At 39.9% G+C, this 24124-nt stretch overlaps 1 protein-coding gene across 1 annotated transcript in view; it reads left to right on the top strand.

Annotated features, from left to right (window-relative positions):
• The window catches only part of LOC121319762 (copine-8), a 139102-nt gene that overhangs the window by 5157 nt on the left and 109821 nt on the right, over positions 1–24124 (top strand). Inside the window, exon 2 of the mRNA XM_041257552.1 lies at positions 21011–21051. Within this exon, the coding sequence (XP_041113486.1) occupies positions 21011–21051 (41 nt within the window). The remainder of the gene's footprint in view (positions 1–21010; positions 21052–24124) is intronic.

Genomic DNA, 24124 nt, shown 5'->3' with positions numbered 1-24124 from the left:
CTAGTGTTCTGTCAGGGAGAATAACCATTCTTTGTTTAGATTGTGAAAGCAGATAGAAATGACTATCAGATTAATTGTACGGTATTGTCCCTTATTAAGGGGTTAAGTGTTGGGGTTTATGGCTTTTTTGAAACCCCATACTACAGTAGTATTCTTAACGGCAGTAGGGTTCCAGCTGGGCAATAGGATTTGAGGGTTTCTTTCAGAATATGAGTTCGTGAGAACTGACTCATCTAAGCTATTTTCTTATTTCTGTTCCGTGTTGATGACAGAGGCTGGTTTTTTTTGTAGCTTTCTAGGTTTCTCCCATCATCTACTTTTGTAAATTAATCGATTCCGTTGGATGGCTAGAAATTTTTTAAAGCATTTTTCAGCCTGCAATAGATTGTATTATAATTAAAATTACTGTAGATTAACATCCTTCTGATGTCCCATTGAAATCTAATATAACTCTCAGGGTATACAGATTAAACTGCATTAGCATCTCTGGACTTCACCTTTATAAAACCTTTACCACAATAGTTTTCTATCAGCATGCATATATAGTAATATATATATAGTAATATAGTTGTTATATTACTGTAAGCCAGTGAGATGCATGATAAAATATTATTATTGTAAAAGTGTGCCATCCTTATAACTGCATTTTAGATATTGGAAAGCTACAGTTAGTGCCCAATGTCATAATGTGGCATAATAGAGTTCCTTAGTGTCTGTTTACTATACATTCATAGTATTTTTCTATGCACTCCACTTTATCAAAAATACATTTTATTGCTCCATCTTTTGCTTGGCAAAGTGTTTGCCACTAATGGCAATCAATTTTTCTGGCAAACTTCTGGCAAAGTGTTTGCCATTAGTGGCAATCAATCTGTTGGTTGCCAGAGGTTTGCTTTAAAGTTCGACACTTCTGGCAAATGACTACAAACCTCTGCCGACATTTTGTGGTTTAGTTTGCTGCAAACTTGCCGCAAGCTATAAACTTTTATAAGGGAGTCCAGCTTGTTTACAAGACCTGCTTCCCACAACTACATTTAAAGAGGCATGCACGTACTTGAAGCAGAAGAAGCTTCAATACTATCTGCAAGCTTTGTTGTAGCTCAGAAATGCCTATAGAGCTCATGTTTTCAGGCCACAACCATTTATATTTTCAAGATCACAACTATTGCATTTGGTTTCTGCAATAGGTACACATTTACTATACATTAAGCAAGGACAGATAGAGGACTTTCATTTTCCAAGCATGCACCACCCCTACTACATGTAAAACCATTTGGAACAATGGAATATGGCACTTAATTTCTTACTATCACCTACATTGAACTGAGAATAGAAAAAAATATTAAGGTATGATTAGAGCATTTGCATTTATATATAAAAAAAAAAAAACTAAAATCATCTCATTCTTCCAAGCAGACCAATCACTTCTAAATGTATTTTATTAAACTGCTTTACAGTATCTACTTTACAGTACAGTAGTAATTAGTCACTTGTATCTTACACCAAGGAGTGGGGTGTAGGGACATTGATCCTGGTTCATTTTTTAATATAAACGTTGCTGGATTTGCAGCACTGGAGGCTGTAGTGAGTCCTTGCTATTTATCGACAAGCATTAGAGACCACAGACCTTTCCCCAATCTATCAAGGAGCTCCTTTAGAGGGCACCAGCAGAAGGAGGCTTTTGACAAACAGATCTTTATATACTTTTTATATAGCTCTTCTTTGTTGGATATAACCATTCGAGATGTGTTCAAATACTGTACGTAGCACAATATTGTGGTATTTTTTTCATACTTGGGAAGTAAGTGTCAGTATTCCAAACAGAGAGTATTATCTTCTTTGTAACACAATGTATTCATATGGAATCTCAACCATTGCCATGCTGCACTACCCATCAGTAACATGCCCTTGTTGTTATGTCGCCAGAGAGTGGCTAGAACAGAGTGCCAGATGAGCTCATAGCCTTTTAGTGGAATTCTTGAAACGTGTCCAATAACAAAAGGCTGGTACAACTGTTGCAGTGATTTATTACTCAGTTACAGTATGTCATTGCCACATATTTTTTAAAAGTGTTTATTATGACTGCATTCAATGTGCAGCAGCCCTGCCTATTTGCAGACTGTGGCAACGTGCCCTGCCCCTGGGTTGTTTGTGTTGTGTTGTATGTTACATGTAGTGTGTTAATGTTGGTGTAAAGTAATTGGTACACAGGATATAAATGGATCTGTGGAACACGAGTTGTTTAAAATGTATATTTGTATTTAGGCACGAGGATTGCACAGCACTTCACATGCAGGTAAAATGTAATAATATGCGAGCATGGGGAATTGCACTTTATTAATTCACGTGCAGTTGTACCGCGACTCCAATTAAATGATTGATTAGCAATCGAGTCTCGGTACAGCTGCATAAAAGCAGCATGTTTTCACTCACTCTGGGTTGTGTGTTCGGTGAGTGGAGAGGAGAGAATTTAAAATGATAACTATACGTAAATATATAACCGTTGTTTTGACTCGCCGTGTTTGTCTGTTAGTGCACTGTTTGTTTAAGTGTTAGTTTGTTTTGTTTGTCTATTTATTTTGGTATCAAGTGCCATGTTCTGTTTTTTGTACTATTTTATTTTATATAATGAACCGCGCAGCCATTTATCATTTCATCTCGCAGTACTGTGTGTTTCTTTTGGTCTGACGTCCCCACTACAGCCGTCTTTGTCACACAGACACATCAAGTATTCAGGTGTAAACCTCTTGAGTGCTCATAAACTGACAGACAGACATTTGATGGGAGCAAAGTACCATCTATCAGCAAACTGAAATATTTTTGCTTATTTGTTTCTCTGTTGTAAAGTAAATACTTGTAAACACTGCATGTTTGTAGGCCATGATGTGTGTTTAGGCAGAAAAACAAATGTTGTAAATGTTGTACAGTGTTGCAGATGAACAACTGGAAAAAAAGGACAGATTACTTGTTGCATAAAAAAGCAAAACAATTCAGGATGTGTTGATGACTGACATATTTTGGAGTTTTTATTTATCAAAATGTCGCTAGCGGAAGTATTTTGGTTTATATGAACATTTGCGCAATTGAGAAGCACTTTTTTTCTTCTCAGTTCTCATGCAGGTTCAAACCTGCATTTTAGTTGTTCTGTAAGTTTTTGAGCCTCTGTGATTAGTCCCCTCTTCCCTTTTTGGCATATTGCCCCAGCAGAGGCTACTTTTAAGTCCAGTTCAGTCCTTCTCTGTGTTCTCTTTTTGTAGGTGCTCAATGTTTTCCTCCTTATCAGATTTGGTTAGTGAGATGGGCTGTCTGATTGATTGTTTTGCAGTACCTTCATCACTGCCTGTGACTAGTGGGCTGATTGGTTGGGAAGGCTTCTGACAAGTTGGCTAAAACAGTTAATTACTTCCAAGCACCCCTTTTATTCCTTGCCATTCATAACACATAGCAAATAGATTAATGGTTTATTATCTTTTCTAATGAGACACATCTAACAGCATTCCAGCCACCCAAATGGAAATTTCCATGCTAAAATGAACTTAGCTAATGGGCACAATTCTTGTTTTAACAGCCAGTTTGACATAATCTGAAATGCTAATAAAAGCACTTAGCAGGATAAATGTGCTTAGACTTCTCACTGCTGATAGACGTGCCATGGTCAAATCGGTCAATACTGGTGGGTGGTTCTTGAGGTAGCGTTTTATTAACTCTTCTGGGTCTTACGTATTGCAGTATTTGCACTGTATCTGAGAAAGTATTGAAAGTACCATCCAAAAACGCTGTAGTTTCCTACAGTATACTGCAGAACAAACTAGTGTACAGTACTCACTCTTTATTTTGCTGTCTGGCTACAACATCTTGAAATATTGAAAGCAGTAAATTAGTGAAGGTTCATTATATCGTGAAGGATTGTACATCCTGTTGTGGCATTGCTTTTTCCCCCAATATCCTCTGTAGTGAGCCTTTTTGCTTGATAATTGACATGGCTCTGTTACTGTGACCAATGACATATCATATCAATAATGACCACCACTGCTTGTATTTGTTCTTAATTAATGTACCTTTGAGCATGGGTGTGGTAACAGTCTCGTTTAAACAGGAAATTAGAAGAGGAAGAATGATACAATAGTTACCATGTAAGTTAGGAATTACTTGGCCTATTGTTAATGTATTTCCTGCCAAGTGCTGTACTTTGTACTTTACTGGAAATACTTTAGCTGTGAAACTCCCACACTGTACTAAACTCTGACATGCAGCCATAAAAAATATATAATACTTTTTATATATATAATATTTAAAAAAAAGGTTCTGTTAGCTTTATATACTATGGGCAATGCATAGCTGATCCTACTGTACATTTAAAAAAATATATAGTTTATGATATAGTTAGTTATAGGACATAATGAGAACAATCTTTGTTTTGAACTGGTGAATGGTTTATTTTAATGATCTATTACAGTATTGCAAGCCTCCCTGACATATACTGATACAATATCTTCATAGAATGTGGAAGAAATGCAACACCTTGCCCAGATTTATTTATATATTAACAGTGCTCTCCTTTGCCATTCAAACTAAAAAGTGGAGCAATATTCTGTGAGCAAGCCCTGCTGTTAGAAATATACACATTTGTATTATATTTTTACAAAATAAGTAATGGCATCCTGTGTATATAGGATCTTTAGTAAAACTGTTTGGAAGTGGTAATGCTACAATAATAATTGCAGGTCATCACAATCATTAAGTAGTTCATAAAAAATGAGTACTGCCATTATCCCTGCAATAAAGTATAATTATTAACCCTGAAAAGTATTTCTAATTGTATTATCATCCAGTAATGTAAAAAAAAATGCTGTTCTTAATAGATCAAAAAGGTCATGTTGATTAAGCCTGGAAAGGCCTAATTAAGTGCTCAATTGATGGTTTAATTGACATATTTGGTCAGCTGCTCAGTCCTTTTATTAAGTACTGTAAAAGTTGCAAGGCTGATGGCTCTTGTTAATCTACTGCTTTAGTTTATAATTTTTAATTAGAAACCATACCTCATTGAATGCTTACAGCAGTTTTCAGATTCATTTGTTATATAAACATGTTTACAGTACTAATCCTGAGGTGAACAGCGTGTGTTTGTGAGCTTCTGTAGAGGCACAGAGGTGAACGGCATATAGTGGTGTGCAAAAGTTTGGGGCTGCCTATGAATTTCAATATTCTGTCCTTTTCTCATTGGTTCTTACAAAATGAAGGCACAGGCAAGTAATGCTGTTGACACTAAAAGACGGAGTCAATTCTGTATAAAACAGGGAAAGTTGTTATACATTTTGTAAAAGCCAAAAAGGAAATTGGTGATAATAATCAGATACCTTCTGTTTTAAAAAAGAAGACAAGAATAGTAAATATCATTCTAAATCAAAGTATTATATCGGTAGTTGTTTTTGTGATATCCATAGGGAATGATAGGCCAGTCATGCAGAATGTATAGAAAGCTACATGAATGCTGAATAATAATGTTCCAATACTGTATGTCACAATATTAATAATTTACCTGACGTCCATTCTAAGAACTGACTATATATATACAGGGGAGAGCTATCAATAGTAACAAATGACTATCTCTGAGTGTCCCCATTTTGCCAGTGTTTTTGCATGGAGGATAAATGTGATTTCTGAACACACAAAGAATACTGCACATGAGGACAAAGTTGCAAATGGTGGAACAGTGCTAGCTGACAGTACAGTGTAATAAATAGAACGTGTACAAACCCTGTAAATTCTCCTTAATTCATGACCTGATTCCAATCTACAGTGACTCACCTGTAACCCATTCCCTTGTGTCATGTTTGCATCGCAGTTAAGCTGGATACTTACAGCTAATCGATTGTGTATGCAGATTTAAACCATCTGTATCTAGTATTGCATAGCTTTGTTATGTAAGCTGAGTCAACTGTTTAAAAAAGCTGCTGCTCTGTAGTTGTAAATTAGTTTATCTGTAAACATAATATACATTTTAACCCCTTTCCATGTATAGAAGAACACCTGATAGTGACCTCTCCAGTATATTTCTGATTATATATTTTCCCAAGGTAAATTCACTGCAGTGTATGTAAAGACCGTTTTTAGATAGTTTTGGTTTAATTCTCAAGTTTTAAAATCATAGCCAAATAATTATGTGTACCTTCATGATGTCTTTTGAAATGTTATTAACAATTAAAACAATATGTATTTTTTGACATAGCCTAAGGGTAAATAAAAAGTAATTAAAATGACAATTTTAACTTTAAGGCCTCTACACACTGGATGTGACTGTGTCGTACAACGCACCACCTGGTGTTTAGGGAACTGACCAGTGAGGAACAGCTCAACGAAAACTCTGACCCTTGAGTTCTATTCCAGTCCTGGTCTTTATACCAACCAGGTTATAAATTAGTTAGTGCCTGTAAGCAGCTTAATTAACTACATTAAAACCTGCTTGGAGTAAAAACCTGGACTGGATTTAATCTCGAGGGCTAGAGTTCAGTACCACTGCTTTAAGGTTGCACATGTAAGAACAACACAGCAGTGAAAGTACTCTACAGGTGAGATTGAGCTACAGTATAACCCCATCATATATAGTAAAGCACTTTGTAAATGGATTCTTCTGAAAGGCACTATAAACACGTCATTGTGCATGCAATCATGTACTCCTAGTCTCTGATGGACAGTCAACTACAAGCTCACTTTACTAGTGCTTAAATTCCCCAAGCCAGTTCAATTTTACTTTGCAACATGGCAGTTTCATTGTAGTATATTAAAGCTTCATAAATTATTTCCATTTCTTGTTGTTTGACAGAATGTTGCAGTGATACTTGGCTCATATTGGATACAAAAATTGTACCTTTTTATGTTACGTATCCTCTTTAAACTCAATCCGAAGTTTTACAAGGGGGGAAATTAGATGCTGTGACAGGGTAGCCGTGTGGTGACGTCAGGCCAGATGCAGGAAGAAAAACAAAGGAAAAACACTGCTGTGCAAAAGTCATGGCGTGCACTGTTTTTATTTTTAGATACAAAAATAAATAAAATGTTTTAACCAAAAAAACCACTACTCACAGAACAAATAAAACAGATAAACAGAACAAAATCATGAATACGAAAAACTAAACACACAGGTCAGGCTTGGCAGGTCGCTTTCACTGATCCTGGTGCAGAGAGCTGCAGGCTTTTATTTGCTATGGCCGAGGGGTTAACTATCAATAATCTCATTACACCCTGGCCACAATCTGCAAAAGTTTTTAAATTAGTAACTGGCAGAGGACGGGCTGCCAACCTCGCCTATATTTTAATATAGCGCCTTTCATAGTGGACCATCATCACAAAATTCTAAAAATAAATAAATAATCATGTACAGGGCTTTTTGCCCTGTTACAGACGCATATGACAATTAAAAAACAAACAAAGCAAAAAAAAATAACCATTTTAATTAGCTTCAGATTCACTGTCATTTATTTTATTATAATGTTGATAAAGCAAACCGGCGTTAAACTGAAATCTGCAGTAATGCAATGCATCATTTATTGTAACCCTAACTACATTTTACTATGTCTGTTTGAAATTGCAATGAAATATAAATTAAGAATTAACATTTTCATATAGTCACAGGTATTCACTTTTATATATATAGCACACAAGTGTTTGTGTGTGTGTGTTTTTTGCCCGCTTAGTTAACATATTGGTTTTACATCTTCTGTCACCATAAGGATGGATTCTGTCCCTTTGTTGTTAGCCGATATACTCCAGTTCTGCTCTCTGTGGCTAGAAATCTAGTTCAGTGAGATTGTGCAGCCACAGAGGAAACATTATTGAGGTCACAGTACAAGGAAAAGCCATAGCAGGAAAGTACCTTATGAGATCTCAATTGTGTCTGGCTGCTGAAGAGAAAAACAGAAAGAATAAGCATTCGTTACAGATGTGAAATGCATGTGATAGGAGAATGTGTGGAGTCTGTTGTGTTGTGGTGTAGTTTCAACCGCATCAGGATATGTTTTAAAAAAAAAAAAAAAAAAAAAAAAAAAAAAAACTTTAGTGTGTTCATAAAATCAGCCTGAAATCAGAAAACCTGGCTGATTTTACGAACACACTATATACTGTAGTACAATTGTATGTGCCTACCTTTTAATTACATTTCAGTGTTCATTTAACAGAGTGATAATAACCAAGTGTCCATCACATTTAATTGTGTCTATATTGTGTGTTTGTGTGTTTTTTTTAATTTAAGATTGACAGGGATGAGGTTAAAATCCCATTCCAGCAAAAACCCTTGTGCAGAATGTGGCCGGGTCCTAATTGATTTTTTGGTTGCCAGTTAGACTTGTCCACATGGTATGAAGGAGGAGCCAGCTTCTTTGTTCAGAGGCTCAGATAGGAACGCATGCCAGAGCAGCAGGTTGTGCCCCAGGTGTGAGTCGCACTGAGACAGCAATTCCTGGCTCTAGCAAGCCTTGGGCACAAAACCACCAAGTTTACACATTTTCTTACCTCCTACTTACAGTAACAACATTATCACCTGTCCCCCTTTTCCATGTGTTACAGATGTCTTTTTTTCATTTTGGATATAAAGATATGTCAAATGTGCTATAAATATGATATTTCAAATGTGCTGCTGATTCCTGGTAGAGTACTTACTGTAATTACTTCCAGTTCTGTAGTTCAAACTCACTCCAATAATCTACCTGCATTAATGCCTAAAACAAAGGTACCCGGAAGCATCAGCTATTTTTATCGGTTGCCTTGGTTATTACTCCTTTAACCCACCGTTTTATGTACAATGTACTTGAAGTATTACAAAGTATTATGAGATACAGCAATTTAGAAATACCCGAGAGCTCACCTGGCCCATATAGGTACACATGTAGAATGCGAGATTGAGATGATAATTCCAAGCATTCTGGAAATCTGCAGTACTACTGTCACATAAGTGTAACTTTCAAAGACCTGCATAACTGAAATCAATCTGCTTTCAGGAATTCGGCTTTGACCATTTGATCAGCAACATCTGAATCTTACGGCTTTAGATGAAGATGAAGCCAGCTTGAAAAGACAGCTTGTGACAGTGTGTGCACTTGGTAATGGCTGCTCTTTCTGAACTATAGTGCTTTTTGTTTTTGTACCACTTTGTTCTAGTGCCTAGTCCAGATAATGATACCATGTGCAGGATTTGCTATTTTTTTCTCCATATTTGGTTAAATTATTATACTCTAAATGAAAAGTGATGTGTTACTCCTTTAGCTTATTGGAGACTACATTTATGAAAAGGGTGTTTCATTAGACATCACATAAGTTAAAGAATACACAGCGCAGTATTTAAATCAGAATGAATCAATACAAGTACTGTACAACCAAAAGGAGATCTTAGACGTTCCCACATACATCCCCTTAGGATGTGACACCTACCTTGTCATGTTCTCCAGTGTTATCAGCTTACTGCTCTTCTGCATCTCAGAATATTTCCTTATGTATGAAGAAGCAGATCTTGTTACATATAGACAGCCTGCCTGGAGGCTGTTTGAATTCTGCAGGCTGTAAGCTCTCCATATGGCATACCCCAGCACTCCTAAGAGTATATAATATAGTTTTTTTTAAGAGAGCGTGTGTGCTTTTAGAAAATTGCCAGGAATACACTGTAGTGAATGTCTGCATCCACAACACATTTCTGCATGCTGTGAATATAGGCTAGCCATTTGCTTACAGTTGGGAAACTTATAAATGGTTCTACTTCTCGATCCTTTTAGCGTTTATAACAAATTACATTAAAAATAGAGTGGTGATGTAATGTAGATTTGCCTCCTTTAGGTAGTGGAGCTATCTTATTATATCTTGTTATTCTTTATCTTGCCCATTTTAAGCTGCTTGTTTCCAAAAATTTCATGTACAGAATATTGAGCAGGAAAATCTGCATTTCTGTTTTCTTGGCCGGGTGTCATTGATTCAGGTGTGTTTTTCATTCTTTTAATTGGTATAATAATCAAGGCAGCTGTAAGGTATCTATGTAATATTCTGCTATACGCCCAATCTGGTACCACCAATGACGTTACAGTATTAATCTGCCCAAAAAAAACATTCAAGAGTAGCGCTTTGTTAAGATATGTTTTTTTTTGCATACTAGTCTCTATTGTTAAGGCCGCTACACACCAGACAAGCGAATATGCGCAGTGATATGACAGAAGGAGTACTTTGCTAAGTATCTTTCACACCACAGGCGACTTGGGAGCGGCACCAGGACAACACTGGAGCGACGCAAAACAAATAGGATTGAGTCCTATTTTTTGCGATTTCTTCACGCGACAACTAGGAATTGACCCATCAGAGAACAGCTTCAGTACATGGTGTACACCATTTTCTGTTAAAAAATACCCAGAGCTTATGACAAAGGTTATCGTAATTATGAAGATACAGCGATGAAGGATAGTATATGTGAGTCCGTTTTGAAGGAACTGGATAAGCCTGGTATGTATGATTTATTACCATGTACAGTAATCCGTCACGTATCTGCCCGTCAACATATCCGCTCTAACCACTTATACGCCATGATCAATCGCTTCAGCAACGTTAGTTTATTATTCAACAGAAAAGATTAGTTCCAACCATTCCAGGATTGTAAGATCCAACCAAAGTTTTGTACACTGTGTTGTATGTGCTCCGTGCGCAACCATTGCTGTTAGTGTCACAGGAGCTGTTCAGTGTGTTGATATGTAAATAAATCCTGCGGGGCATATCAACTGCAGCCTCCTTCTCGATCTCCTGCCTGTCACTCAGCAGTGAATGCACGCGCCCACACGGCAGACGGCTCCGCTGTCACAAACATTAATACCCTGTGTCTTTAAAAACAAGGGATTTTTAGGGAGCTCCCTAATAAAAGCTGAATCTCAAAACAATAATTGTGTGAATGTAGTAATTGTTACAGCTGTGTATAATGGTATTTAAAACAGGATTCATTCATCTGACTTTTTACATATCCACCCTTACTCAGGTCCCACCGCAGTCGAATATGCGACGGATTAGTGTATGTTGAAATACCATCAGACACTCATTCTCATCATGTTGTTGAATATATACCGGTCTTGATCATAGTTTTGTCAAAAGCAATTTTTTATAGCTTTTAATGGATCTGGCAGTTTTCAAATCTGTCGCATCCCGTCTGTGTCGCTTCTGGTGTGTATGGTCATGCAGGTGCAAAAGTATGTTGTTGCTCATTGAAAAATTGCATTGCACCTGGTCTGTAGCAGCCTTTAGTTATTTAACCCTTTGCAGTCCATTTATTTAGTGCTTGTCAGGCACGTCGGGTCCAATGTATTTTCACATGCTCTGTTTATTTAAAAGGCAGTGCATAGCAAAAGGACATCAGTACTGCATCTCCAGCCAAGCCTTGTTCGCTGTATTTTTCACATACCTCTTCATAGTCTTGCATACTGATAAATCCTCTCCTGATCATTTGTTTTATCACCAAACTCCTTAATAATCTGATTCGAGTCATTATTTTATTACTGTAACATCTCAAAAAGTTCTGCAAATGTCTGTGATATTCTTTGAGCGCTGGATGTGGAAGCAGCTATCTCCTTTGTTTGTGTCCGTGTTATCTCTGTGGTGCATGGGGCTGTCTGTATTGCTCAGGTACGCCCCCTTTTTTTCGGCTTCGTTCGGCTCCTATCGGTGTCACTTGGCCATTGGAAGGTTTCCTCAGCTTATTCTGGAGAAACAAGAACTACAGACCTGTGCTTTACATCTTTTTGATGATGTCGAACAGGGTCCGAAAGGGAAAATTGTAATGTTGGACCTGGTCCAACATAGGACCGCAAAGGGTTAAATGGTTCAGTTTTAATGATTTGCACAGAGTTTGTTGTATTGTCTGGTGCTAGACAGTCACTAAAGTATGAACAGTTCTGAATCTGGGATCATTGCCTCACAGGCAGACCCTTCATTATCTGACACTGCAAGGGGCAGGCTGTGCTCAACTAAGGAAGCTGTGAAAAGCCCTTCTGCTCCAGTCACTGCTAAATTTCAATTTGATGTCAGGAATTTGTTCCAGATTCTTTCTCTTTGCAATGTACTGCAATGTATTTTGGTCCCTCCGTGTGCCATGTGTAATCATTTATAGCTCCATGAGATGAGCTATGCTGAAATTAAAGTCTAAAATCCATGCAATAAATATGACTGTATCCTATTTTTGGATGCTTTTATGCCTGGGTAGTATTTGACACTAATATTTTATTTAATTACTTTCACATTTAACCTTCTGTGATGTAGCCTTCTGCTGTAATGCTATACAAAATTATACTGGAAAGTAGAAGGCTCTCTGTAATCTTTTTAAAACACTGTGTATGACCACCTGTATAAACATCCAATAACACAGTATGGAGGGTTACTGTATACAGTAACTGTGAGAACTGAATAATGCATTCTGTGGTTAAACTTGTGCTGTATATAACACTGATCAAGGCATTAGGCACAATGTCTGTCTAAATTATAGCTTTACCATCTTTCCTTGTTTGTATATGTTGTAGTTATTAGAGAGATAATTTGAGTAATATCGGTGTTCTGTTTGTATCACAATACATTGCTTTAGTATCAAACAAAAATAAAGATAGGGTTTTGTTGTTTGATTTCAGAAAATGGCTTCTAATTTCTCTGTACTGTAGTTTGATCTGTCACCAAGCCAAGTTTAGAATTGGGAGGTCATACTTATACAGTATTATTATGTGCATTCCACTGTTGTAATTAAGATTGTTTTTTTTTAAGAATACTGTGTTGCCCCCCCCCCCCCCCCCCCCCCCCCAAAAAAAAACAGCCCGAAATGTCCAAATTATTTTTGACGCAGTCAGTACTAAGTATTGGTAAAGAAAGATAGCCCTAGGATTACTTACTAAACATTTTTATTGTACAGTCATCATCTAACTGTTAAGTATCATCTTTATTTCTACAATTAAACATTTACAAAACTAGATACAGCTGGCCAGTTATCGATCATTTCACTCACTGTATTGCTATCTGACCAACCTTTGCCTAAAGCTTTTTATATGGTGCCAGCACATAAACTGTAGATTAGAAAGGAACCTACAGTCAGATCGCTTTCGTATTTTTTATTCTAGACATGTAATGTGCCCGATGAAACACACTGTATAAGTGTTGTATAACACTGTAGCTTTCCTGTGAAATGTGAAACAACCACACAAAATTATTGTGATGTCAACGTTAGCGACTTCTCATAACTAGGGGTCCACTTAAATCACAGAGAATTTACATATTTTTCCCGGGTAGCTTATGGAATAAATTAAGGATTTAACTGACATTTCGTGAACCTGTTTAAACATTAAACAAACCTAAGTAGATAGTATTTCGGAGCATTATAAAAGCGTAAAAATAGTGTTACAGTGTTAAACACTGCACAGTTATGCACATTCACTTTCAAGAATGAAATAGAAATAATCTTTATTTAAATATTGTATGTACTGTAAATTGCAGGCAATTTACCATATTTTGAAAAAATCATGTCATTTTAGCGTACTTGAAAATTGAACAGAAATCATTATCAACGTACCTGTAGCAAATGCTGTTTTCATTTTAGCACGTTGTAGTCCTTTACAGTGTCTTAATGAAAAGCCCTTTCTTTTTTGTAGCCATTTTAGTGCAGGCATGTATCTGACGCCAGGCCTGTGCCTTTTTACACCAGTTCACAATACACATGCTCAGTTAACTGTATAAAAAGTATAACTGTTTATGGCAATGTTGCCCCACCCCTGTGTGCATTTTGTGTTGTATGTTGCGTGTTGTGTGTTAATGTTGGTGTATAGTCATTGGTACACGGGATATAAATGGGTCTGTGGAACACAAGTTGTTTAAAATGTATATTTGTATTTAGGCACGAGCATTGCACAGAACTTAACGTGCAGGTAAAATGTAATATGTGAGCACGGGGAATTGCACTTTTATTAATTCACATGCAGTTGTTCCGAGACTTCAATTGAATGATTGATTAGCAATCGAGTCTTGGTACAGCTGCATAAAAGCAGCATGTTTTCACTCACTCTGGGTTGTGTGTTCGGAGAGTAGAGAACGGGATTGGAGATGGAGGTAATAATCAAAGTGATAGTTAAAATATCAGCTAACCGTGTTTATCTGTGTAGTCTGTTTTGTTTGTCTCTTTATTTTGGCGAAAGTGCCGTGTCCTGTGTGTTTTGTCTTTACAACCTTTTATTTTCTGTCTGTTTCATTATTAAATGCTGAGCGAAACCAATCGCTCAGCTTCACCAAACTCCACCTCGCTGTTGTTTATTTCCTGGTTCCTGGTTTCTGGTCTGACGTCACCCACTGCAGCCGTCTTTGTGACACTGCTGTACATTTAATACACTTGGGCGGGGTATACACTTAAATGATATACACTTATCTCGTATTCCCAACTATGTTCTTATGTTCTTAAATTCCAGTAAAAGGGCAATTTGTAAAAAGAGGATTCTACTGTATTTAGGTTATCTACAAAACAAAAATTAGTCAAGTGACACATGTTTTGGCTAATGTTTTCTTCATAGTTTAGCTTTGTGTAAGGCTGGTTTTAAATTATACACAGCTCATCCAGCTAACAAGAAGGTTGTTTGTTTATGAAATAAGACAGAGAAGCAAGTAGCATTAAAATACAAGGTATATATCATTCCATGCTATATGTTTTGTGTATAGAAGCCTGGGGAGTCTTTTAGAAGTACAAGACTCCTCAGGCTGTTGGTTCTGTGTGGTACTCTATACTCGATGGCAGAAAGATGTGAGACACGCAAAAAAAAACACAATTAAATGACCCATATATTGGAACTACATGTGTGACAAAAAGTGACATGCTTTTTACGTGTTTTTAAAAAAAATGTTATTATAGATGCTGTTGCACACCATGTTTAGGGTTGGGTGGTCATTCTGTGTAGATCAAAGAAATTATTTGGGTGTACTCCAGGTACCCAATTTTAAATTAAGACAAGGAGATTGCATTTCTTGGAACTTAGTTCACATATTTTCTAAATTAGATATTGCCTTTCTTTAGTGATACCGTATTCCATAAGTTCAGCAGAAGCTGTTCCTGTGTTGTAGAAACCATGTACTGTTGCCAGGACACTGTGAGTGGATTCTGATTTACAGGATGTAAGAATTTACCATTACGGTTTGTTTTGTGACAACATCTCATGAGCTACTGGAAGAGAATGAAATAAACTGCATTAACTCTAGTTACAGAACATTAGGCTTCTAGCTGAGGCTCCCAATCCCCTAATGTTACTCATCAACGTTGTAACGGGGTGACACGTCTGAGTCACAAGTCCACCTCTCACGTCAGGATCACAGAGACACTCAGAGTTTTCCTTCTTTTGTTTTCACGGTACAAGAATTTATTTTCTTTTAAGTAATATTAAGCATTGATTCACATACTAGTCAGTCCTCTCCCTCTTTTCCCTTACAGACAGTCTTTTAAAGAGCTAGCCACGCACACATTAACAACCTTATTTAAACAATTTAGTACTGTTTCTTTTTATTACAAAAATATATATCTTTAAATAGTTAAATATATAAAACATCACATATAAAACCTTAAAGTCATTTGTTTCCTTTTTATTCTGTGCACTCGCACACACAGTATTTTTAAAAATGCATAATTGTACCTACAGACAAGCAAGCATTTCATTTTTTTTCTCAACGTTAGTATTTAGGGTGTTAGTTACTGTTATTATGCAATATACTATTATGATATAAAATACCGTGGCTCAGCTGCACAGGAAATTAAACCAACACGGCTTCATACTGTAACTATAAAAACACCAGCCCAGAGTCAGCTACATATAACATATTGTAAGCATCATGCCCCAGTAAGGGTGCTCCCTCACAAACGTCTTTTGGATAGACTAAAATTGATACAGAGTGCTACTGGAGAACCAACAGAACAGCAGTAGTGATAAATAGTGGTATTTTTATGGCTGAGCAGTCAGTCAGTGTATGTAATTTAAACTTTAATTTGTTAATTTCACACTCCACTTAATTGTTGTTGTGCCTAATGGAATAATGAAGTGTCTACTTCAGGTTTTAGATGATTGCATGGAAAGGACCCAATCAAATAATCAAATATCTCAGCGCTCGTTTTAATTTTTCAGATTTTCGCAGTGATGACAGAAAGTATTACATGCTTGCTCACTGCAATGTGTCTGTCACAATTAATAGAAAATAATATTTACAGTGATAACGCTTGTTATATCAATCACAACACCAGGCATTCTTGGGGGATTTGCTTTTGTTTCAGCTGTTGGTTATAAACAAGAAAAGTATATCTATTTAAATGGTAACCAACAGTGTAAAAGTATTTCACCGATAATTATGGACTAATGCATACTATTTGTAAAATGGGAAATTCCTGCAGAAAAAAAAAGACCAGCATTTAATCTTTTAAAAACAGTAAAGTTTTGAAAAATGAAGAGAAGCAACCAGAAATCGATAGTAATTTTAGTAGTAGGACAGAAAAGGAGTAATTTGAATTGGTTACACTATGTTTGAAATGTGCGCCTACACCTTTAATTTTCAGGTTGGAATGAATGCAGGTTTGCGTTTGGACAGTTGGGGTTCCTGTTTATTGATGATGTGGCAGAACAAAGCTCTGCCCTTTTAAATTGGCAGGGATGGGGTTAACTTCCCCTGCCTGCCTGGGTTTATTATGTTCAGGTGGCTGGGGTTGATTAGTTGATTAGGTTGATTAACGATCAATCAGCGCCCAGCCACCTGAATAAAAGGAGGCCTCAGCTTCTCATTTGGGGAGAGGGAGCTGAGGAAGCAGGTTGGTTTTTTTTTTGGTTGTTTATCCCTGAATCCAGTGAAGGCATTGCCCAGCCTGGAAACTGTTATTTTTGTGAGTTTTGTTTTTTGCTTTATTTGTGTTTGAGTATTTGTTATTTTGCCCGTGTGCACTTTATTTTTGTTTATTTATAATAAAATAGTTATTTTTTTGAACTGCAGTCTGTCTCTGGGCCTCTATCCACTCGCCAGCCTGCCACATTTGGTGTCAGAAGTGGGATAGCGCCACCTAGAGGCTCAGAGCAGTATTTTTTGTTTTTGTTTGGTGGAATTTTTGGGATATTTTTTTTTTTTTTTTTTTTTTTTTTTTGAAAAAAAAAAATGGGAAAGAAGAGCAGACAGCGGCAAAGGCAGGAAAAGCAGCTGAAGAAATGTAAGCTGCTGCAGCCACCGCTGGAGGACCCGGCCAGCCTCTTCCCCTGGTGTTCCTGGTGCGGGAAGGAGGACCATCGTTGGCGGTCCTGCCCAGACGTGCCACCGGCAAACTGGTGTGGCCGGTGTGAGGAGGACGGCCACAACTGGGCAGGATGCCCCTACAACCAGGCCCAGGAAGAGGTGCAGTGTTCACCCCGGGCATCAGGGGCCACCCCACTACCTCCAGCACCACCACCTTCACCACCGTCCCAGGAGATCTGGGACTGGTTGATGCACCCTGAGGCAGACCTCGTCCACGATCTCCCCATAGTTATCAACACACTGTGGCGTCGAGATGGGGAGAGGTGGGAACAGTGGGAGGAACAGCACCACCCGGCCTCCTTCCCAGAGATTGCCCTCATGGTGGTTAATTACCTGGCGGTAGACATGGGAGATCCACCGGTCACTCCAATAAAGAGAGGTGAGCCGCCTTCCCGAGAGCCAGAGAGGGGTGAGCCGCCTTCCCGGGAGCCAGAGAGGGGCGAGGAGCTGCCGTCGCTCCCCAGAGCCAGAGAGGGGCGAGGAGCTGCCGTCGTCCCCAGAGCCAGAGAGGGGCGAGGAGCTGCCGTCGTCCCCAGAGCCAGAGAGGGGCGAGGAGCTGCCGTCGTCCCCAGAGCCAGAGAGGGGCGAGGAGCTGCCGTCGCTCCCAGAGCCAGAGAGGGGTGAGGAGCTGCCGTCGCTCCCAGAGCCAGAGAGGGGTGAGGAGCTGCCGTCGCTCCCAGAGCCAGAGAGGAGGAGGAGCCGCCGTCGCTCCCAGAGCCAGAGAGGGGTGAGGAGCTGCCGTCGTCCCCAGAGCCAGAGAGGGGTGAGGAGCCTCCGTCGCCCCCAGAGCCAGAGAGGGGTGAGGAGCCTCCGTCGTCCCCAGAGCCAGAGAGGGGTGAGGAGCTGCCGTCGCTCCCAGAGCCAGAGAGGGAGGAGGAGCCTGCCGTCACTCCCAGAGCCAGAGAGGGAGGAGGATCTGCTGTCGCTCCCAGAGCCAGAGAGGAGTGAGGAGCTGCCGTCGCTCCCAGAGCCAGAGAGGGAGGAGGATCTGCTGTCGCTCCCAGAGCCAGAGAGGGAGGAGGATCTGCCGTCGCTCCCAGAGCCAGAGAGGGGTGAGGAGCTGCCGTCGCTCCCAGAGCCAGAGAGGGAGGAGGATCTGCCGTCGCTCCCAGAGCCAGAGAGGGAGGAGGATCTGCTGTCGCTCCCAGAGCCAGAGAGGGAGGAGGATCTGCTGTCGCTCCCAGAGCCAGAGAGGGGTGAGGAGCTGCCGTCGCTCCCAGAGCCAGAGAGGGAGGAGGATCTGCCGTCGCTCCCAGAGCCAGAGAGGGAGGAGGATCTGCTGTCGCTCCCAGAGCCAGAGAGGAGTGAGGAGCTGCCGTCGCTCCCAGAGCCAGAGAGGGAGGAGGATCTGCCGTCGCTCCCAGAGCCAGAGAGGGAGGAGGATCTGCTGTCGCTCCCAGAGCCAGAGAGGGAGGAGGATCTGCTGTCGCTCCCAGAGCCAGAGAGGGAGGAGGATCTGCTGTCGCTCCCAGAGCCAGAGAGGGGTGAGGAGCTGCCGTCGCTCCCAGAGCCAGAGAGGGAGGAGGATCTGCCGTCGCTCCCAGAGCCAGAGAGGGAGGAGGAGCTGCTGTCGCTCCCAGAGCCAGAGAGGGAGGAGGAGCCTCCGTCGCTCCCAGAGCCAGAGAGGAGTGAGGAGCTGCCGTCGCTCCCAGAGCCAGAGAGGGAGGAGGATCTGCTGTCGCTCCCAGAGCCAGAGAGGGAGGAGGATCTGCCGTCGCTCCCAGAGCCAGAGAGGGGTGAGGAGCTGCCGTCGCTCCCAGAGCCAGAGAGGGAGGAGGATCTGCCGTCGCTCCCAGAGCCAGAGAGGGAGGAGGATCTGCCGTCGCTCCCAGAGCCAGAGAGGGAGGAGGAGCCTCCGTCACTCCCAGAGCCAGAGAGGGATGAGGAGCTGCCGTCGCTCCCAGAGCCAGAGAGGGAGGAGGATCTGCTGTCGCTCCCAGAGCCAGAGAGGGAGGAGGAGCTGCCGTCGCACCCAGAGCCAGAGAGGGGTGAGGAGCCGCCGCCGCTCTCAGAGCCCGAGAGGGAGGAGCCGCCGCCGCCGCTCTCAGAGCCCGAGAGGGAGGAGCCGCCGCCACTCTCAGAACCCGAGAGGGAGGAGCCACCAGAGGGAGCCGGGCCGCCGCCTCCGCCTCCGCCACCAGAGGGAGCCGGGCCGCCGCCTCCGCCTCCGCCACCAGAGGGAGCCGGGCCGCCGCCGCCGGCCTCCGGCACCAGAGGGAGCCGGGCCGCCGCCGCCGCCTCCGCCACCAGAGGGAGCCGGGCCGCCGCCTCCGCCACCAGAGGGAGCCGGGCCGCCGCCGCCGCCTCCGCCACCAGAGGGAGCCGGGCCGCCGTCGCCGCCTCCGCCACCAGAGGGAGCCGGGCCGCCGTCGCCGCCTCCGCCACCAGAGGGAGCCGGGCCGCCGTCGACGTACTACCTTGGAGATCCGGGGCCCCCTCAACCAAAGAAGGCTTGGGGGCTCCGACATCAACCCCGCCCACCACCACCCACCATAACAGCCCACCCAAGGGACATAATTGGACTCTTGGGGGGAGGGGGGGGGGGGGAGTTGGCCGATTGCGGCCGGTGTACGTTGTACATGGGGGGAGGTGTGTGGCAGAGCAAAGCTCTGCCCTTTAAATTGGCAGGGATGGGGTTAAATTCCCCTACCTGCCTGGGTTTATTATGTTCAGGTGGCTGGGGTTGATTAGGATTAGGTTAATTAACGATCAATCAGCGCCCAGCCACCTGATATAAAAGGAGGCCTCTGCTTCTCATTTGGGAGGAGGGAGCTGAGGAAGCAGGTTGGTTTTTTTGGTTGTGTAGAAAACTTGAATCCAGTGAAGGCATTGCCCAGCCTGGAAACTTTTTTTTTGTGAGTTTTGTTTTTGCTTTATTTGTGTTTGAGTATTTGTTATTTTGCCCTTGTGCACCTTTATTTTTGTTTATTTATAATAAAATAGTTATTTTTTTGAACTGCAGTCTGTCTCTGGGCCTCTATCCACTCGCCAGCCTGCCACAGATGACTTTTATGCAGGGGATACAGGAAAACTAAGCAGCTGCACTATCCCTTTTGATCTGTAAACCTCCTCATAACGCGTAGCCCCAAATAAACCCACTTATTATGTATGAACAGTTAGTACAAAAGCCTTACACAATCTTCTCAGAAGCCATCTTAGATCTTAGCGACCCATTGTTTCTGTTGATATTGGGTAAGTTTAACAGCGGTTGTTTGGTAATGGAACATAAAATATCACAGAGCCGGTTAAACTAGCCGGCAAGTCAGGACAGTTTAAAATGTTCCATGCTCAATTATTCTTGAGGTTACATTATAGGAGTAAATATAATAGTATATCGGAATTTAATATATATATATATATATATATATACCTTTATATATATATATAGGATTATATATATATATATATATATATAATAATAATAATAATAAATAAATAATAATAATAAATAAAAAACAATAACTGTGTTTGCATGTTGGCAGATGTTGCCACACAAGTGACATATCAATTTATTTTTTACTAGTCTTTTCTGTAATGTTGCTTGTTCTGCAGTTCATGTATTTCACCCCCCCCCCCCCCCCATGTAAATCTGACAAATCACACCCTGATTGATATAGAGCTGGTGGGCAGCTGCATTTACATTTAGACTCAATGTAAATCTACTCAACTTTTTCATGTCTTAAATTTTTTTCTTTATCTTTATCTCTCTTTTTTTCAGAAATCTTTTGGACAGAGACACATTTTCTAAATCAGATCCAAGTAAGTAGTTTTTTCTAAGTATATTCTGAAGTGAACATTGGTAGATACTAGCAATAAGTCTGACACACCATTATGTCAGTGATACCTTAAATTAGAAGCAGATATGTTAACATTTGTAAGCTCTGTACAGCCCTGCACACATCTAAAATGTTTTGTGTTACTTTAATTTGCAAAAATAAATACATAAATAAATAAAACTCTATAATTTAAAATTCAGCTCACTCTATAGATGACACATTTTTGCTTTAGCCTGGTACGCTTTATGTTGTCTTGGGCAATCTGGGACAGTGCATACAGCAGGCAGCACAACATCTGTTAGGAGGACAGTGTCTAGTTAGTGCAAGTCACCTCTTTTTGTGATAGTGGAGTTGGAGACTCAAATTAATTGATTAAAATAAATCGTTAGTGATGTAAAAGAAAGTACTATTTCTGATTCACATTGTTTATGTAAATATATTTTGTTACATAAAACATGTCAGACAGTAAGTTGGAAGACTATAATGTACAATAAAAGGAGCTCACATTTTCAGACTGTGGCCACATGGAAGTACAGAGCTACACTGAAATGATTTTTGGATTTTTTTCTGGTGTGCAGACGGCAGATTTCTATTTTTACTGCTTGCCTGGTCTGTGGAGTGGGGCGTTATTCCCAGTCGAGTGTTTTTAGTTGGTGATGCTTTCAGCGACCAGCCTTCCCATACTCACCCAAGATTCTCTGTAAAATCAACGGAAACAGTAATTTTGACTTTGGTCCTCAGTTAAATATAGCGTACCGCCTCCAGCTCATCTGTGACTCCATCAGTCACTTCATGTCCTATTTGTTATAACTTGCCACAGTTTCAGAGCTTTCTTTCAGCCCCAATTGCTTTTCAACATATGTTTTTTCTTTTTTTTTTTTTGCTTCTGAATTTACCTGTTTTTGGTAAACTCTCTATAAATAGCTCTCAGTAACAAAAGCCAAAGTAATTATCCCATTTATGTATTTTACTTTTTTTTTTGCCTTAGGAAATACAATTGTTTATTTCATTTATAGTTCGCTGTGATATGAAAATTAGAGACACAAGTAACTGCAAGTGATTGATTTATGTTCAAAAAAGAAAATTCCGCTTTTTCATGAAACACAAATTATGTGTTTAAAGCCACTGCAGGGAATGTATTGTACTTATACATAAGTTGTATTAAAAGAATATTATGTTCAGTACAATTCTAAGAGGGAGAGACCGTTGTAAGAAGTATTAAAACAAATAAAAAAAAATCGGTTTGGTTTATACTCTATTAGGATTAATCTTTTCATCAAGAACTAAAACATAATGCAAATGTAAAGCCAATTAGTGATGGTGCCTAGCTTCAAGGTGCCAAGGCAAAGGCAAAGGCAAAATTAATGGAAGAAATCACCTGAAATGCAAATTCAGTTGCATGTAAGAGTTAAGCTATTCTTTCCAATTTTATATATTTTTTTTATATCTAGTTCTTGTATGGCTGTCTAAAATTTGCAATTAAAATATGGTTGATGCCAGCATCTAAACTATTTATTTAAATGTGCATGCTAAACCCTAATTACATGTCTTAAATGCTATTAATTAACTATAGTAGTCCCTTGGAGAGAGTCTTTTTTGCAGGTGATTGCTCACTCAGTTTCATAGTTTCAGTTGTACATCTGTAAGTGAGTGTAAGCAAGATGGCTACCGATACTTATTTAGAATATGTGACAAGGCTGCAACAGTCCATATCCATCCAATATACGGACAGCTGGATCCTTGGTCGACCAATCATATTGCTTGTTTCACTTTCCATTATGAGCCCTGGATTATAAAGAATAGTATAACCTGAGTATAATGTACAGCTTCTATATAATGCACACTGTGACAGCAGGCTGGAATTCCCCTAAAATTTGTAAAAGACTGAATGTTATACTTCACCCATATATGAATTGAAGATTATATGTTTTCCACTTTAAAATCAGTAAATAATTCAGTAGTTTAGGTTTATGTTCAAAATCTCATTATCTCTAAAGAGAAATACTATTGGTCCTTCTCCACAAAAGGAATTATTTTCTTTAACGTTCAGACTGTTTTCTTCAAGCCCATGTTGATTCATTAAATCAAGCTTCCAGACCGTGAAACCTATTTACAATTTTAAAGAGGGTTAGAAGTGTTTTCAAAACACAGTTTACTCCTACAGAATGTTTTATGTTCAAACATATAGCATTTCTTCAAAATATGATGAATAGGGCCCAATATTTCCAATACATTGTAAATTGTACTCTCTATGATAAGAAGGAGCAGTTTGTCAGCATCTAGTATGTGACAAATTTGAAAGCTTTACTAATCATGAACGGTTTACAGTACATGTTAAAATGAGTGTTCTCTTTGATGCTGAAATTCAGGCATCCCTTATGTTATCAGACAGTACAGGGAATGGTAGGGTGTATGAAGCAGTCTTGTACTTCCTAATGTTTGCCCTTGATCACCAATGAACTATGAAACTTACAGTGAACCAATGATAAACAAGAGTTGGCTGGTATCCCAGTCTCTTAGAGGGAAACCGCTTGGCTCATCGCTGAATACAGAACAAAGTTTTGGCAGCATGCACCTGAGCACCCCGGTCTGGTTGTGTAGGAAAATCAAAAGGGAAGTCTCCTGAGTACTGGTTGTGTCCTGTTGAGACAATATTATGTATGAATGTATGAATCCTGAAAAAGAAAACTCTCTTTAAGAAACATATTAAACTCCTCAATGATTACACGAGAACATGCATTATAGTTTTACGTCACAGTAAAAGGGTAAAATGATTTGGTACAATTCCAGGCATTTCTAATCCTTTTTTTTTGTTTTATTTATTTCCTGTGAAAGACGTAATATTTATGACCAGATGGAACCCAGCACAATTAGTTACCAATTAGGTCAGATGAGCCCTAAAGCTTCTCCACTTGGTCTTTTCCAAGTTCATTACAACAGTGATCATAGTAAATCAGTGGATACCCAACAACATAATTATCAAAACTCTTTTCTCCAAACATGTGTTGGTTATCTGGGGGCACTTTGGAGTTAACAGACTGGAAAATATCAGAAAA

This window comes from Polyodon spathula, chromosome 8, assembly GCF_017654505.1.
Source record: "Polyodon spathula isolate WHYD16114869_AA chromosome 8, ASM1765450v1, whole genome shotgun sequence".
NCBI lineage: Eukaryota > Metazoa > Chordata > Actinopteri > Acipenseriformes > Polyodontidae > Polyodon > Polyodon spathula.
Note: the sequence above shows the minus strand (reverse complement) of the source record. Positions and strands in the feature narration are given on the sequence as shown.